The following is a 17112-nucleotide window of genomic DNA, read 5'->3' on the forward strand; positions in this document are numbered from 1 at the left end:
CTGGCTATACTGATTCCTGCACTAGAGACACAGTTCATGATCATGTACATGGATACTTATTGAAGCTAAGTCAACAGAGGAAGGACACTCCAGGCCTCATGAGCCATTCATTAGGGCTAGGAATTATAAAGTCATTTTCAGCTAGCGGTTATAGTTTCCTATGAAATCCCATGACAGCATATTTCATTCGATACTTATTCGCTAAACAAACTCATGGACTGACCCTTTGATATTATTTAATCAGATTATTATTTTTAGTGTCAACATTTGTGTGTAGTGATTGTAAGATCAAACAAACTTACACACCTACGCTAACCATCCTTTGTTTAATCCGCTTACTATCTTGATTCTTGATAATATAGAAAGCCACTTAACCAGACATGGTTTGAGTGCTTATATTATCTGATAATTTACAGGTGAACAAGCAATATTGATGTAAGTCTGTGCATATCTCTGCTGTAGTAATGGTATACCTCTCTCTTATCATTTACTCTGTACTACAAACTTTGATGAGATGGATTCCTCATTATTCATACATCAGCTTGCAAACTCGTGCATTTTGGGCACCATTACAGAAACAAAGAAACAGTTAATCAAACAAATATTTTCTGTAGACAAAGTTAAGTTCATTTGTCAGTGAAAGCACAGCTTTCCGCTGTAGTAAAGTTAATAACGAGAAGTCCTCTGGATCCACCAAAGCTAAAGTAGTAGTCCCGGCCGATTTTCTACCTTTCGCCCAGGCAGTAGTTACCAAGCAGGACAGTTCTTTTCAGAGCTGAGAAGTCTCCCAACTTTCAAAAATCTACTCTGCAGAGGTAGAATATAAAGCAAGACAAGTTCTCAAAAGAACATAATCCACCTAGCAAGTAGAAATACACATGGTGTTACCACAAACCAAGTATTAACTTTGCTTGGTTACTTGTTTTTTTTTCATAAACATCTGCCAAATCCACTTTCTAAAAGTGCTCAACAAAAACTGCTGGAAAGTCATTATTTAAGTCAACATATCTGGTATTAACGTTAGCCGATTGCCAGGTAGATAAAAATGCAAGTTTGAATTGACTGCAGCGATCAACAGTTTCAAGTATTGTCCATAAAAACCTCGACTATCAACATAAAATCCACAAGTGTCAATAGAAATAATGTGTATTAATGAAAAACCCCTTTGGCATGGTCAGAGACGCAATCTCACAGACTCAGATCATTCGTTTGCTTTGGAAATATTTCATATGATACATGTATTTGTCATTGACAACAATGCAATCTGAAGTGCAAATATAGGTAAATGAACTTGGACAAAAGACGTGTTGGGTCATTGGCTTTGGGTAGTTCTCTCTCTACCAAATAGTCCTGTGTGTTCCTAGGTTGATCCAAATACACAACACAACATCACTATACAATATAGAGTTTTTATGTCGCATGGAGAAATGCATTCAAACTGTTGACAAATATTAATAAATGATAATGAAACGTGATCATGCGGAGTGTGACTGAGATGCTGACAGTAAATGTATACGATGGATTGCTGATGGCTGTAATGTACCAAGAGTTGGTGTTAGGAGCCCATTTTACCACCCTCCCCAAAATGAAGACAACAAAATATTTATTTAAATATAATATCCAGTGAAAGAGTTAGTATGTTGAGTGATATTATTGGGGACTATGTAGTCTGTGATTATGCATGAATAATGATTAATCACACAAAGTGGATATAGTTCCCACTTACCATCACGCAATGGTAACACATTACGCATAAACAAAGCGCAGCAGTTTTATATCAAATTCATTGCAAATTGCGTGATTGGTCAGTGAACAACTTGGCTGCTTAGAAAAGGTGGAACGCAGCTCAAAGCCAAAACCCAAGTTGCCTGTAAAGTCTGATGACTGAACACCCTCCCTAACAAAGAAGAACATAGAATAAATATGTTAATGAAAGAGTACGTTAGTATAAACATGTATTCCTTCATGGTATGAAGTTTATTTGTTCCTGGTGAACTCCGTTAATGTGAACATACAGACATGTTTATTACGGAGAGGGTTTGTTCCATGATCTTTCTGCTGTGAACCTGTCTATAGTCACACTTATCTTGCTTTGTATTAGGGTTAAACAGTGCAAATCTCTGGGGATTGATTTGTTTATTATTTAGGATTATGACAGCTTTATTTGTCATCCTTTGCATCAAGCAGTCCAGCAATCATTGTGATAGACACCAGGCCTTGCCAGCACCTATGCAGGGCTATGGTACTGTTTCACAGCAATGATAGAGCGCTTAGATGGACAACTTGGCTAAAATGTTAAATGGTCGCTTTACAACATTTTAGCAACCAACTCTTTTGCTGCAATAATAGATTAGAACTGACAATGCCTATTACTATCAAATCAGAATCAATGATGTAGGAGTCATTTGTTTGCTAAATTGGCGCCTATATGAACTCTGTTTCAGCAATATTTAAAGCTCCAGTTCCCCAACATCATGGCAACATGTAGTTGATACTGATGTAAATGTCAGTCATTACCCATCAAACATAAAACCACAGAGGAGCTGTCAGTCAGGTCAGAGTTCAGCATCAACTCATGAATATTCATTGCTAAATGAGGTAGTTTGTTTATTGATTGTAACCAGGCTTCCATGTTGGATGTTTATTGATCATCTATTCTAACACCAGCTAAGCTTCTTTTGTGTGGTATTCTTCCTTGGCATGTTGGATTAAGTCCTTCGGTATTCACATGGTTCTTCTGAGTACAGCTTTCTATACTGAGATCCTTAGCGACTCTATTGGAGCTACTGTACTTTCTTTTAGTAGAGGCTTAAGAATCCATGTCCAGTCATTGCTGGTTGATTGTAGCGGCTTAATGAGCCATTCTTATTTCATCTTGGGTGTATCTTATACTTGTTGCTCCCATTTTAGTTGATTTCCCTTTTACACTCTAGAAAAACAGGTTTTATCTAATGGCAGGCATGTATGCTTTGTTTTTGAAAGGGGGCACCAAGGCATTTTCTCACTGGTAAAGGACATCATATGAGGTCATTAAAAGTTTCTACTGGAGCATTTCAAGGGCACCAAGGCAATGACCAGGGGGCGTGGAGGCAATTGTCTTTGTTACCTCCTTGAAGTATGAGGCCTGTTAGACTTAGGAGGAACTTCTTGGTTCTTAAGCAAAAAATAGTGAAGGGATTTGAATCAGAAGAGCCAAACCTGGTTCTTATCTCAACATATTTATGCATGTGACCATGGAGGTAGAAATATACTGAGCAAAATGGTCTACATAAAGTGGGCCCATCTGATGATGTGTCCTGTCTGCTGAGATATATAGTATGTTATTATTTTTTAAGAGATCCAAGTCGCATCTCAACATTGCAACATTTGTCCGTCAGAGAGTAAGACTTCCTTACAAGGCTAAGCTTAAGAAGTTTGAAACTGTGACTGTAGAAATGGTCTTATAACACAATGAGTGCGCTTGAATAGGGACTAACTGTAAATGATTGATCTCTTAGCCCCTTCGGCACAGATTACTGGATCTATTGTATTTATTGTCTGCTGTATCTTATCTTATGTAACAACTTTCTCCAAGACAAGGACTGCAACACTAAAGTTGTATTCAATGCTTTGAGGCTGTGCAGGACCTGCTGTGCAAATATTCAATCTTTAGGTCTACTTTCCTTCTTCTCACAAATGTTAAAAACCGGCATTAAGTCGTTTATTGGTGTAGATAATGTAAAAGCTAAGAGGTATCGCTTCTTAGTCAGCCTCGTCAGACTTTGTTTGTCCATTGTTGGATGAAGCCTTCCTCATGCAACTATAAATCTCTTTTTGCTATTCAAGCTAAAGTTGCTGTGTTAATGTATGTTTAGATTTCGTCTCTCCATCTTTCCTTCTCTTCTGTTTTCCTCCCCTTATTTCCTTTTTTAGGTTGCCATTCGGTTAGTCTCTTGGTCTATTAAGGTCGAAGTGTCCTGCCCATCTCCATATCATGTCCTTGATCTAAGTTATTTGCATTATACGTATACATACTGATATGTTTAACTTTGTTGTGTAGAGTTTGTCTCAGCTTTTGAGCATCTTCCTTTCCATAGCTCGCTGTGGTGTTCCATCTCTTTGGTTATTGACCATGCTTCATATTAATTTGGTTTAAAACAGTCTCCTGACAATGAATAGGACAAGCTACAGTAGTTGAGACAAGCTAGTTGAAACGTTGAGACCAAATTCAGCATTCACTCCGCGGTAATGAAGTAAATAATGAGAAGTCCCCTCGATCCGCTAAAGCTAAAGTAGTATAGTCCCGGCCGATTTCCTACCTTCTGCCCAGATAGTAGTTAAAAAGCAGGACAGTTCTAAAAAGAACTGAGAAGTCTTCCGAATTCCGATAATCTACTCTGCGGTAGTAGAATAAAAAGCAAGACAAGTTCTCAAAAGAACACAATCTACCCAGCAAGTAGAAACACACATGGTGTTACCACAAACCAAATATACATTGTTAAAAACCACTTTGTATGAATCTGGTTGAGAAAACAGCTCCCTAGTAAAATCCCAATTCATTTGATAGGAGTTTTATCAAAACCTAAACTCTCCAATCAGCTTTAAAAACACAAAGCTTTGACAGGGTTTCTCCTTGTAAATTGAACTGTATCCTTAGTTTGTTTAGTTTGTGTTTTCTTACTGGTTATTTGGTTACCAACCCAGGGGCTATACACTAATGAGTTTAAGGCTTGACCCATCAGATAGGATTAACCTCATTGCCATTTATTAACATTGGACTCCAATGGTGGTCACTTGAATATTTGGTAGTCAGATCTGATGGTGTTGAATGCATGTGACTTGATAGCATTGGGTATATCGGTTTTGACAAAAGATTGCTTATTCTATAAATGAGGTTTGGTGCTTTATATACAAACTTTGATAGGATGTAAATGACAAGAAGTTCAGATACCAGACCAGGAATGTAATGCATCCACAAGGAAAGCTTGACCACATCCATAAAGATCAAATATGTTATGATTAGATGAGGGCACGGTTTGTTGACTTTGTCATAACCTTTGACCCTAATTGAGATTTGTTCAAATTAATATAGCACACATCTGTTTTAAATAATTAATGCATTTACACTTTAAGAAGGACATTCGGTAATTATTGTTGCACTATACGTGCATGAACTAGAAAGTGATCAATCAAGTCTGGTGCTTTATTAAAAGTTTTGACTTTAATTCAAATGGCTTTTTGTAGATGTTGTATATGATGTTTACCCCCATCCCTGGAAAGTTGACCCATGAGTTCATACCCTGGGGTTACATTCTGAGGGCAATAAGCAGAGTTTAATAACCTCCAGTCACCTGTTCCTTCCATGCTGTTGACTTTTCTTTGAACATTTTGACTGAATCTCCACATTTGGTATTGCTATTGTGAAGTTGAATGTACCATTATGGTTGTAAAGCCTGTAGGATATGGCGACCAGTAGGAGCCAAGACCCCTTACTGTTCCTGCTTGCCACTGGAGGAAGACAAAAACCCCAACTTGTCATGATCCAATCTTTCTTCATAAACCAAAGCAAAGATGGTGCATTCTTTACTTTTTTGTGTGGCTTAATTCTGCTGCCAGTGTGTGTCCAAACCTAGTCTATAGTTGATGGAGTTGAAGAGTTCTGCCCCAAGGTTCAAGAGTCGATCACTCCTCCTTTCCTTCCTGGGAAAGATAGAAAGATCAAGGGGCCATAGCTTGCAGGACGTTTGTTTTGGGACTGACTGCATCAAAAAGAAAAGTGATTGGGTTTACTTTTTAGTACAATGAGGGAGAAAAGAGAACAAAAGTTGCCTAAGTAAAGAAGAGAGGCAGTTACTGGTTTCCCATGGCCACTATGCGGGGTTAATTTGTTTAGTTGAGGGCTTTATGAACCATGGCCACTTGTTTTCTTTTCTAAAAGAGTCAAACGGAAGCCTAGTGGATATTGTTGGATGTGGAAAACACATGATGGTTGTCCGTTACAAGCAAATGCCCTCAAATAACCTGCTTTAAAAAAATTTACTGTACTCAAGAGAAGATTGCCGCTGAAAACATGCAGAATAATTGCTGGAAAGTTCTGAAAGTTATCTGTTCCTTCTTGGTATTTTTTTATGTGCATAAAACCCTTGATCTTTTGTAATGCCAAATTTGAATAAACGATGACATCACAAGCCCAATACAACTCCCTCACTGAGGTCAATGAAGACATGTCATTGACTGAGAGTTGTAAAAGTGGCACTAACGCTTCCATCGCTTTTATGTATGCCACTAGATAAAGTGGAGAATCAAAATACTTCACTTTAACATTAAAGAACAACAATTTTAAGCCGGTTGCTAAATTTTTTAATGTTTGACTTCTAGGTCACTTGGTGAGAATTGCGAGGATTTCTTCAAGATGTAAACTTGAATACTGTCTTTCCTTCTTGCTTATCACTCATCAACACAGACTTGTTTTGTCTTATCCCACCAAATATTACGAATCATTAGCAACATATGAAAATAAACAAGTGCCTTACAATTTAAATAGTGCTAGTACAATAAGTGACAGTTGCCAAGCGGTTGCTAAGGGTTGCCGACATCCACTATGGGTAGTAACTGATCCTGATCAACTAGGGAGATGAAGCTAGGTCATGTGATCTAAGGGTGTTTCACCTTCTGACCACAGACTAGTTCAAGTCTATGACTGAAGGCATGGCCTCCTGAACACACGACTTGTTTTGGGTGGACTTGTTATGATAAGAAGAGTATTGCTCCAGTCTAAACTGTCATGTTTACAATAAAGTGTTATTCTACATAACTTGCCCGCATGGAAAGAAATGTTATCACGTCTTGACATGGTCGTATTTTGAATCTTTTATAATGTGAGGAATGAAACAAAGTGTTGTGTGATTTCACCTCATTTTTCTTGTGTGTTATTTACTTTAAACTAACATGTGTTTGTTACATTGGAGGATATTCCACAACATATGAAATGAAGACTAGTCCCTACCTACATTGGAACTTCCTTCCTTTCTCCTTATTCCACAATAGATTGAAAAGAAGTTCACATGCGAGGCCAGGATGTTGTGGGGACATAACTTTTTCCTCAAACTAGAGACAAATTAAGTAAAAAGTTTTTAGCAGTAACCTTGAGAAAGTTTGCAAACACATTATACAGTAAAATTTTTGCAGTTGGAAGCTAATGAAAGCAATTATCATACCATCACGCCTAATATACACAGGGGGCAGGCATTGGGCAGGCTGTGCAACAGCTGGTCAGACTGGTTCCTAGTGAGCTAGAGGACCGTGACTAGACCAGCTGGACCACACATCTACTGGGCGCCTGGTTCGTTCAAATCCTCCATGTTTGTTTCATCAAACGTTTCTCATCAAAATCCCCATGATACACATGATGGAGTTCTGAAGATAAATTGGGGCTATTGCTCGGTTCAAAGCAGTAGGTGTCCGGAGTTCGCTTCAAGGGGCGGAATTCCCTTTTGAACAGATGACTTGCCTCTGTTTCCAATGTACAGTTGTTGTTATGAATGGGTCATTATTTGTTTTCCATAGAAATCCTCAAACTGTTTGCCATGTGTTCATGTTCTGATTGGTTTGTGTGCAGCCTATGTTTCTGGGACATGGAGCCATACTAAGTAAATCTAAATAATCCTAGACATTACAAATAACTCATGATATTACAACCAGGCATTCCAACTTGTTGATGCCCCTTGGCCAACTCAGAATGCCCCTTAGCCAACGGCCAAGTCAAAACATCATTTCTCTTGTCATTGTTGAGGTCACAAGGATCCCATAATTAAGGCTACTTTGGAATTTGGAGGGTACAAAATACTTTTACACTAATGGCATAAGCAGCCCTTTGCAGTCAAAGCAAAGCTAGTTAGAAATTATTCTTGGTTCAAGCATGGATGTTCAAGACTCTCCTGCTTTTTATTTCTCTCCATAGACCGTTATCACAAGAGGGCGCACTCTCACCATAGACCGCTCTCAATATTAATACCAGGAGAGTCTTGCACCAAGACTAGTCAAGTCAGAAACCCCTTGTTAATTCTTGATGTTTCTAGGGGCAAGGTTTATTTGAGGAGACTAGATGTGTCCTCATAATGGGGGCAGATTGAATGCAATAGTAGGTGGTCTATTGTAGGAATCCATCTGGTCTGCCAGGATGGATGTAAATCATCAGACTATGTTCCCAGGAGCAAATGTTTGTAGTTACACTCAGCATTGACAAATTACTGTCTTCCATCAACTGGAGCTTTTCCTGCTGTGCTTATTTCTGGATGTTACTGGATTGCAAGTCTTTTGTTGGATAAGATTGTTTCTGAGACTGGTACCAATGTTATCCTATAAACCTCTCTTGTAACTCCTTTGTAGTGATCGTTAATCTACTATAGAGAGTGCGGGTGCCATATTGTAAACCACCATAAAGCCCCCTTATTCACTATTCATCTTAAACCTTAAACCACTAAATGTTCAACTCCAGAAGACAAAAAGTACTTCCCGACGACGCAATCCTCTAAGTATGCCTTTACCTTCTCCACTCTGCTTCAGTAAAATCCCACACATCTTACCCAAATTGAGAACAAATGAGAAAGAACAAATCTGACAAGAAAACCTTAATCTTCTTTGTGGATAATGTTTGAAGGTAGTTTTAAAATAAAGCTGATTGGACCAAAGTTACAAGAGTAATCAATGAAACTTTTCCTCTAGCAATGGAAGTTAGTTAAGATGACTTATTAGCAAGTAACTGATCACTTTCTTACATTCCACTGTATCTTAAACCCATTCTTCTTCTTCTAAATTCCTTGTCTAATCTTAATCTTATGAGTTACCCCTTTGTCCAAACTGGTAATGCTTTGTAAGTAGCAAGGATTTCAGGATTAAGCTCTGAGGATTTAGTGACAAGTATAATCCATGCCTGAAGATGATCTCTTAAGATGCTTAAAGCTAAAATTGTTGGAATATTTCTTGCATGACTCTTGTGCTGTTTTTGTCACAATTTTAAATATCTGATTAGAAAGTAGTTGTCTGTGTTGGATTACGCTTGTTATATTTCTGGCCTCAATGGTTTGGTTTTACACTGGTAAGATCTGGATTTTCACGAGGACTAAGATTGTACCTGTTAATGACAATGTATGAAATATAACCCAAGCATGAAATTACCTGATTCTCTCAGGGTTAATATCTGATTGGTAGTTTTAAAAGTCCTTGCTCCATGATAGGACGGTATGCATGCAGAGAATTGATTGGTAGAAAGACCTTGCTGACAATCCATGCAGAGGATCGCTCCGGATTATATTTCACAAATGTAGGTTCTTGTTGCCATAGAAATGATCTTATGTCATGACACTACCACTATGCATTCCTGTAAAATGCTAATTATTATAATCACGGATATCTATGATGAAAACATTCAAGTAAAATCCTTGTTTCTCCTCGATGCATACAGACAGGTTAAGATTCACATCCAGTTGTGTGTTCTAAAGCTAAAGGGCAGGGGGTTTTGACTTTTCCAGAGCAGATACATTTCTGTGAATGAAGTTATTGATGCAAGGATTTCTATTTTGAATCAAAAGCATAAAAGTGGAACCCAAATCAACCAACCATGTTATTAAAAATGATATTAGATTGTGCGGAATAGGGATCAGTGCATTCCAATAGAAGCTGATGGCATTATTAAAGTAACTACCTCCCACAGTTCACTATTTATTTAAAGACGTTTTCACTAACTTTGAACGGACATTTCAATCATGTCCCTAACTCTTTCATAATTCAATTCTGGGTGGTTACAAAAAATAAGTTTAGAAAAAATGTACAGTAGAAGTTTTTTGTGGCGGTTTAGATAAAAAGGAATTTCACCTTGCCTTCCTTATGCTTAGGATTTACCAACAAAACATATAACTGTGGTTTAACAACGACACCTGAGCTACTAATAAGCCAGTTAGCCTTGATGTGTCAATGGGGGCTAGCATGTAGCAAGAGACTTTTGTTAATTGCCTGTGTCATCCATTTTAAACAAAGATTTGAGTGTCAGCACAATGTTGTGGTATAGTTACCATTATGGGTCCTATACTATGATTGAGTGACAGTACTAAGGGAGTGGTGTTTTCATATGATATGGAATATTGTATGGCTAGACATAGGCTCATTATACTGGTGGTACATTCCATGCATAACTCATTATGGCCAGTTTGAACGAAACCCTGCATAATGACTCCAGAATACGTCTGGATGTAGGATTACTTTCTTCCAAACCTCTAAATATACTAGAAAGATACAGCATGGAGTCATATCCTGGAAGAACAAAGCAGTCCTGCACTACATTCTGTTCCCTGGCACCTAAACCTGAACCCCAAAAGAACATGAACCCTAAAAAGAACATTCTTGACACGACACATTTGGTGTCTAGTTTCAGAGCTCTTGAATAAAGAAAAGCCAAGTCCAGTGAATCATCAATAATAGCTGCTGGCCCTGCTGCATTTCCATCTGACTTTGTTGGATTGTTACACCTCTTGTACATGAACCACCTGGTGGGGTGTGTACTTCTAGGCTGGTGGGTGTAATGACATGAAGGGAGTGTTGTCTAATGGGGGTGTCTTTACTGCCTCGGGGAAGGAGGAGAAAGGGTCATGGAGCTCCTGAGGCTTAAGAATTCCATTGCAATGACCTGTCCCTATACTCAGCTCTAGTCCCTCAAGATAATACCTTCTTTCTTGTCTTGTTCTTTCTATCAACAAGTCCATTGCTAGTAATCTCAGGTTGAGTTTCTTTAAGGTTTCCTTGTATGCTTTAGTGATGTTCTTACAAACAAGCACGCAATCGCTGCGGTTAATTAACTTTGAGTAATCTCCTGTACTTTAGAGAAGGGCATGCTAGCTATGATTAAGTACTTAACTGTACCATACATCATCCAGCCCACTTTATAATGATAGTTAGATGTTTCTCATCATAGTCATTAACTATCTTCTAATTATAAACATTGTACAATAAATAAAGAAACTTGATTCACACATCTTTCACTGTGACAGTCGGTTACTTCACAAGTACATGCAATGTCATGGGTTTCCTTCAGTCCTACTTATTCTAAAGGACCCCACAACTGGTTCAAGTGTTTTATGGTTGACGTGAAACACTACAAAGCTTTTGCAGGTGTTAGCTCTCACACTGATAATCATCATTGCTGTACAAAAGATAGTGGGTGTCTAATGGTTCTAAGAGGCCCCAATGTATTAGAATGGTCCACAATCCTCAAGGAAAAACCTGTCAGAACTGCTTTAAACTAAATGTTAAGAAAGGAAGAGGTTTTAGTCCGTTGAGTTTAGATATCTGCCTATATAGTAAACAAATGAATAAAACTATCACACAAATAAGTCCATCAACTACCATACCACGGTCTAGTATTCTTACTCTATGATTATATAAAGAATGTATTTAGACTGATGTCTGACTGTCCCAGATTGCTAATAACTTTTTATATGTTTATTTGGGGGTTGAACAGAGGCAAAATGACTACAGCGGGACTTGAACATGCGACATCTGGATTAATATGGCGGTGCTCTACCAACTGAACTATCTACATATTGCCCTGTCTTGTCAATGATTTTATTCAGGGGTGCCAGTCAGAAGCCATTAAATGTATAACTGACTTGGTATTATAACTGACATAATGATTATACTTTCTTTATGTGAAATGTTTGCTTGAAATGTTTACTTGGAATAATTTGATTTGAATTGAAGTCCGTTATTGTCACGTATACTCATGTCTTATTATCTTGATATCATTTGTACAGGTGATGATAACTGTCTTAGATGAGAATGATAGCCCACCAGTCTTTGCACGAGACGTCTACAATGCCAGCATCTCAGAAGAAGCTCCAAGTAGTTCACCTATTACTACTCTACTGGCTCAAGATGCTGATATTGGTTCCAATGCTGCTATCTCATACAGTATCATCAGTGGTAACGATGGCCACTTCACTATCGACCCTAATACTGGACTGATCCGAACCAGTGGTCAGCTTGACCGAGAGATCGTCGCCATGTACTCACTAGGAATCCGTGCCAGCGATGGTCGACAGTCTACAGTTACTACCCTAGATGTGAATATACAAGATGCTAATGACAATGATCCAGAGTTTACAGAGACGACGTATTCCTTCACAGTGAATGAGAACCATGTAGTAGGGACAGTGGTAGATTCCGTTTGGGCTGTGGATCTTGATACAGGGACTAATGGTGATGTTGTATACTCCATTCTTACTGAAGGAGCACCAGGAGAAGATGTCTTTACATTAGACTCAATAACAGGAGAGTTTTCCCTCAGTACAAGCTTGGATTATGAACAGGTAAAGTCCCTTCCACATTAGACAAATTCCCTGGGAATTCCAGGCAAAGCTTGTGTAAAGTTTCTCCCTTGACAAACTCCCTGAGAAGTAGCACTCCTTGCGTGGGAGTAGAGATAAGCAAGATAACCTACATAATAAGAACTAGCGTGCATCTGCACAACGCCTTTCACACTATCTGTTCAACACAGGAAATTCACTCACACGGGAGTCGTTTTCCTCTATTTCGGGAAAGTACTTTCGTTAAACATGATATGTCATTTGCAATTAGTATAATTATCAATTGATTTATCATTCTATATTTGTGAGCTTTTTAAAATTAAGTCTGGCACTTTCTAATGAGCTAGAGTTTTTTCACCTATAGAGTAAATTTATTACCCATTTCTGGTCTTGAACTCGACTTATCAAGGTCACCAAGCTAAGTGTGTGGGATTATCAGCCCCAAAATAAGGAGACAGTTCTTCATATGGTTAAGCTAGATAACCGATTGCTCGTTTTGTACCAAGGAAAATTGTATCATCAAAGTGTGAAACAAACATGGAGTGGCATGTGGGGTTTAAGAAACTGGAATTACCTGAGAGTTAACTTCCTGAGTATTGGCTTCGAAGTGTCACCTCAATTACGCTCATTGTAATAAGAAATGAATATAAGCATTATCACATTGCAATACCTAATTAGTTATCATATCTCTACCTTCCGTCCAGGAACAGGACAGTTCTTTTCAGAACTGAGAAGTCTCCCGAATTTGGAAAAGCTACTCGGCGGTAGTAGAATATAAAGCAAGACATTCTACTTACAGGCGTGATGCTTAACCTCTATGCCCCCTGGTCATTGCCTTGGTGCCCTTGAAATGCCCCAGTAGCAATTAACAATTTCCTCATACATGTAGGGTGCCCTTTTACCAAGGAGAAAATGCCTTGGTGCCCTTGCCCTTTCAAAAACAAAGCATACAGGCCTATACCTGGCAAGTAGATAACCAAATATAAACATTGATACCTCAACATGCAATTCCTTAAATCCCATATATCCTATCTCTCTCAACAGAAGCAACTTTACTTCCTGACTGTCCAAGCTAACGACAGAGGAACCATACCACGCTCATCTACAGCCACAGTATACTTCAATGTCTTAGACATCAATGATAACCCACCGGTCTTTGATCCTACAACTTACTTGGTTGATGTGACTGAAGATGTAGATATAGGAACGGAAATCATTGCAGTTCAAGCTACGGATGCTGATTCAGGTATAATACAATAACACTTCTTAGTGCAAAAAGACCCTTCGTTTTTGTTTTTGTTAATATTTATGTTAGTAATAGATGGATTGCACATAGCGTCATCGACCCCGATATTTGATGATAAACAATTGGAAAGTGTACGCACTGCGCACAACTCTCAGCCAATAATAGCCTTTCACGCGTGCACGTTTCATCAATGACGGTGGTCAATAACGTCATGTGCTATCCATCTATTATATTCAGCAGGTACATCAGGTTATCTTTGTAGCTTATGGAACCCAAACATTGCAGAGCAATTCCCTACTAGTACTAGGACCTCATCCAATGCATTGAAGCTAACAATAAAAACTCTTGACATCAATTTTTTGTGTGTATCAACTTTGATCTTATGGTTACGATAGAAACACAAAATGAGTCCAAGAAACAGTGAAATATCACCCGCTGGTTTCTAACTCTCTTGAGTCTCCCTTCAGAATAAACAGCCATAAAGATCATTACAGTCCCAGAAATATGTAAGGAATAGTAATCCACACCTCCATAGCAATATGTTACTAGTTAACCTTGATTTGAACCTTATCCTGATACCACAATGTGACTGAGTTGCTTGCAAGGGTTCCCACCCTGACCTTTGACCTGTGAGGTCAAGAGGTCACAGTGGTTGTGTTACACCAGAGAGTTACTGCAGACCTATATCTAACGTGTTGATTTATGCCAATTACGCGCTATTGTTGTTATTGACAAAACTCTGAAAAGTAGTCACTCAAATAATATTTTCAAATTTCCTAAATCAAATCTTTTGCTTGTCCAATAATGCATAAAACCCGCAGCATAATTCATTTCATTCAATTTACAATCCGTTGACAGTATGGAGTCCCATATTGTCAAATATAATTTGTCCTTTGCGGTAAATAGTTGGACTTCCAGTCCGTACCAACCTTGGGTCAATTTTTTCATAAAGCTTAGATCGGTCTTAAAGTGCAGGTCACTCTTTAATTGCTAAGCAAATTAACTTATCTTTAGATGATTCTAAGCGCTTTGTGAAATCAGGTCCTGAACGCACAAACAAAATCTAATAACTAATTGCACTGCTGTCTTGAAGCCATCATAACTGGGAACTTCATGTTCATGCATGTTATTTGTTAAGAACGCACTTTTTTTTATCCTGATTTCAAGATATATTTTGACCTTTGCCCCTGATGCCCCTTAGCTAAGGGTGACTAGAGACAGACGGCAGAACAAAATGTGCAAGTCTGATCTTGGTATCAATTTACATAAGTCCTGAAATGAAAAGCAGAAATAGGATACAGCTCAAAACAAATTGTTTAGATTGTAAAGTTGTACGGCTGGAAATAGTCTAGTGTGGGAGTAATATTGAGGCGGTGTTGTACATCAATCAGTGTATCCCATACAGGTTGTCATTTGAGGATAAAATACCTCTGCATTCTGATCGGCAATTTTGACTCATCATAATTTAATATTTTAGTATATAAGAAGATTTCCAGCTGGAAGTTATACAAGCTTGTCCTCATCAATATTGATTTCAATGTACAAATCCTTCCAGGCATAAATGATAACTACACGATTAGGCATCTCAAGACATCTTGAGAAATCTTTAGTTATGCAAGACACACAATAAAATCTCAAGACATCTTGAGAGATCTTTAGTTATGCAAGACACACCACACTGCTAATTATTGTGAAGGTCGCCCCCAAATCCCAATCATTTGGAAAGTTTTACCACCGTGATATCCAACTGACATCGCTTGGTTGTCCATGGATGAAATTACTCACCCTCCATGACATGTAACATGCAGACGCTGAAATAATTATCACAGTAATTCAATTTGCACCAATAGTTCCCCTGCCAATATTTTATAATTGATTGATTTTTTGGGGGGCAAGTTGTTTTGTTGATTGAACAATTCTTCACAGATTACTTCCTGCGAGAAGCCAAACATGTCATTCTGAGCATCATTTATTTACTCAGTTGACTTTGTGGTTTGATTTATTGTCAAGGCAATGTTAACTTTGTGTTGCTTTTCTAATGGAAGAAACCTGTACCTGCAGGGAGCTGGATTACTGAATTTTTTTCTGCTTACTTTTTTTTTCAATTGATAGTTATAGCTTTAACTAATTACTTATTGATACGTTTTTCTCCAGGTCCCAATGCAGAGATAGCCTTCATGATTTCATCTGGTGATCCTTCATCTAGTTTTGCAATCCATCCCAATGGTAGCATTACTACAGTCAGGAAGCTAGACCGAGAAACTCAATCCTTCTACAATCTAAAGATCACAGCAACGGATCAAGCTATAGATGCTACACTAAGGAAATCTAGTCAAGTTCATGTAACTGTGATTGTATTAGATATGAATGACAATGCACCAGTCTTCACTACAGGGAACTATGTCTCTGTTCGAGAAGATACAACGGTAGGAGATATTGTCATGTTTGTTCAGGCTACGGATGCTGATGTAGAAAAGAACAGCTATATTGAGTTTTCTTTATCTCCAGTTCCTGGTGATGTGTTCTTAATCAACCCAGTTGATGGAAATATCCGCTTATGGAATGCGTTAGATAGAGAGATGCAGTCCGAATACACCCTTACTGTGCTAGCTACCGATAAAGGTCAACCTCCCCAATCTACATCTATGGATATTGTGATTGAGGTATCCGATGTTAATGATAACAGACCTATCTTTGATCCTACGTCTTATCATTCAACTCTACCAGAAGATGTTCCTCTTGGCTTGGAGTTCCTTGAGGTGTTTGCGACTGATGCGGACGAAGGAATTAATGCTGAGTTGAGATTCTCAATCATCAGTGGTAACTATGACTCAGACTTTGATATCAATCCAATCACTGGTATCCTGTCTGTTGCCAACCTGTTGGATCATGAACGGCGCTCGTCTTATTCCCTGACTGTCCGTGCTCAAGACAATGGTGACGGATCAAGGTTCTCATCCGTTACTGTGACTATCAATGTTGAGGATATCAACGACAATGCACCAGTCTTTCCTTCTCATGAACAAGCTGAGATTATGGAGAACAACCAACCAGCAGCGGAGGTCATTCAAGTATCAGCAACTGATGAGGATGGGGGTTCTAACGGACAATTGACGTATCGTATTGAAGGAAATGACTATGATGGTCTCTTTACTATTGTACCTGATACTGGAGCAGTTCACGTTGGTGCATCGTTAAACAGAGAAGAAGTCCAGATGTATACACTGACTATTATGGCTCAAGATGCAGGTTTGTACTCTCTTTTATAAATCTCGACTATTTCAGTTGTTAAAGCCATTGGACCCTTTCGGTACAGGAAAAAAAAAAAAGTTCACAGATTTACAAATAACTTACAGGGTTCACAGAAGGTAGTGGTGAAATACTTCTCTTGAAATATTATTCCATAAAATGCTTTACTTTTTGAGAAAACAGTAAAACAATATCAATTCTCGTTAATGAGAATTACGGATTTATTTTAAACACATGTCATGACACGGCGAAACGCGCGGATACAAGGGTGGGTTTTCCCGT

General features: G+C 38.4%; 1 protein-coding gene across 1 annotated transcript in view; it reads left to right on the plus strand.

The window, feature by feature from the left end:
• Nucleotides 1–17112, plus strand: part of LOC139936653 (protocadherin Fat 4-like) — a 69965-nt gene that overhangs the window by 26742 nt on the left and 26111 nt on the right. Inside the window, exons 2-4 of the mRNA XM_071931512.1 lie at nt 11784–12338; nt 13380–13581; nt 15736–16830. Of these exons, the coding sequence (XP_071787613.1) occupies nt 11784–12338; nt 13380–13581; nt 15736–16830 (1852 nt within the window). The remainder of the gene's footprint in view (nt 1–11783; nt 12339–13379; nt 13582–15735; nt 16831–17112) is intronic.

The sequence above is a fragment of the Asterias amurensis genome, chromosome 4, assembly GCF_032118995.1.
Source record: "Asterias amurensis chromosome 4, ASM3211899v1".
NCBI lineage: Eukaryota > Metazoa > Echinodermata > Asteroidea > Forcipulatida > Asteriidae > Asterias > Asterias amurensis.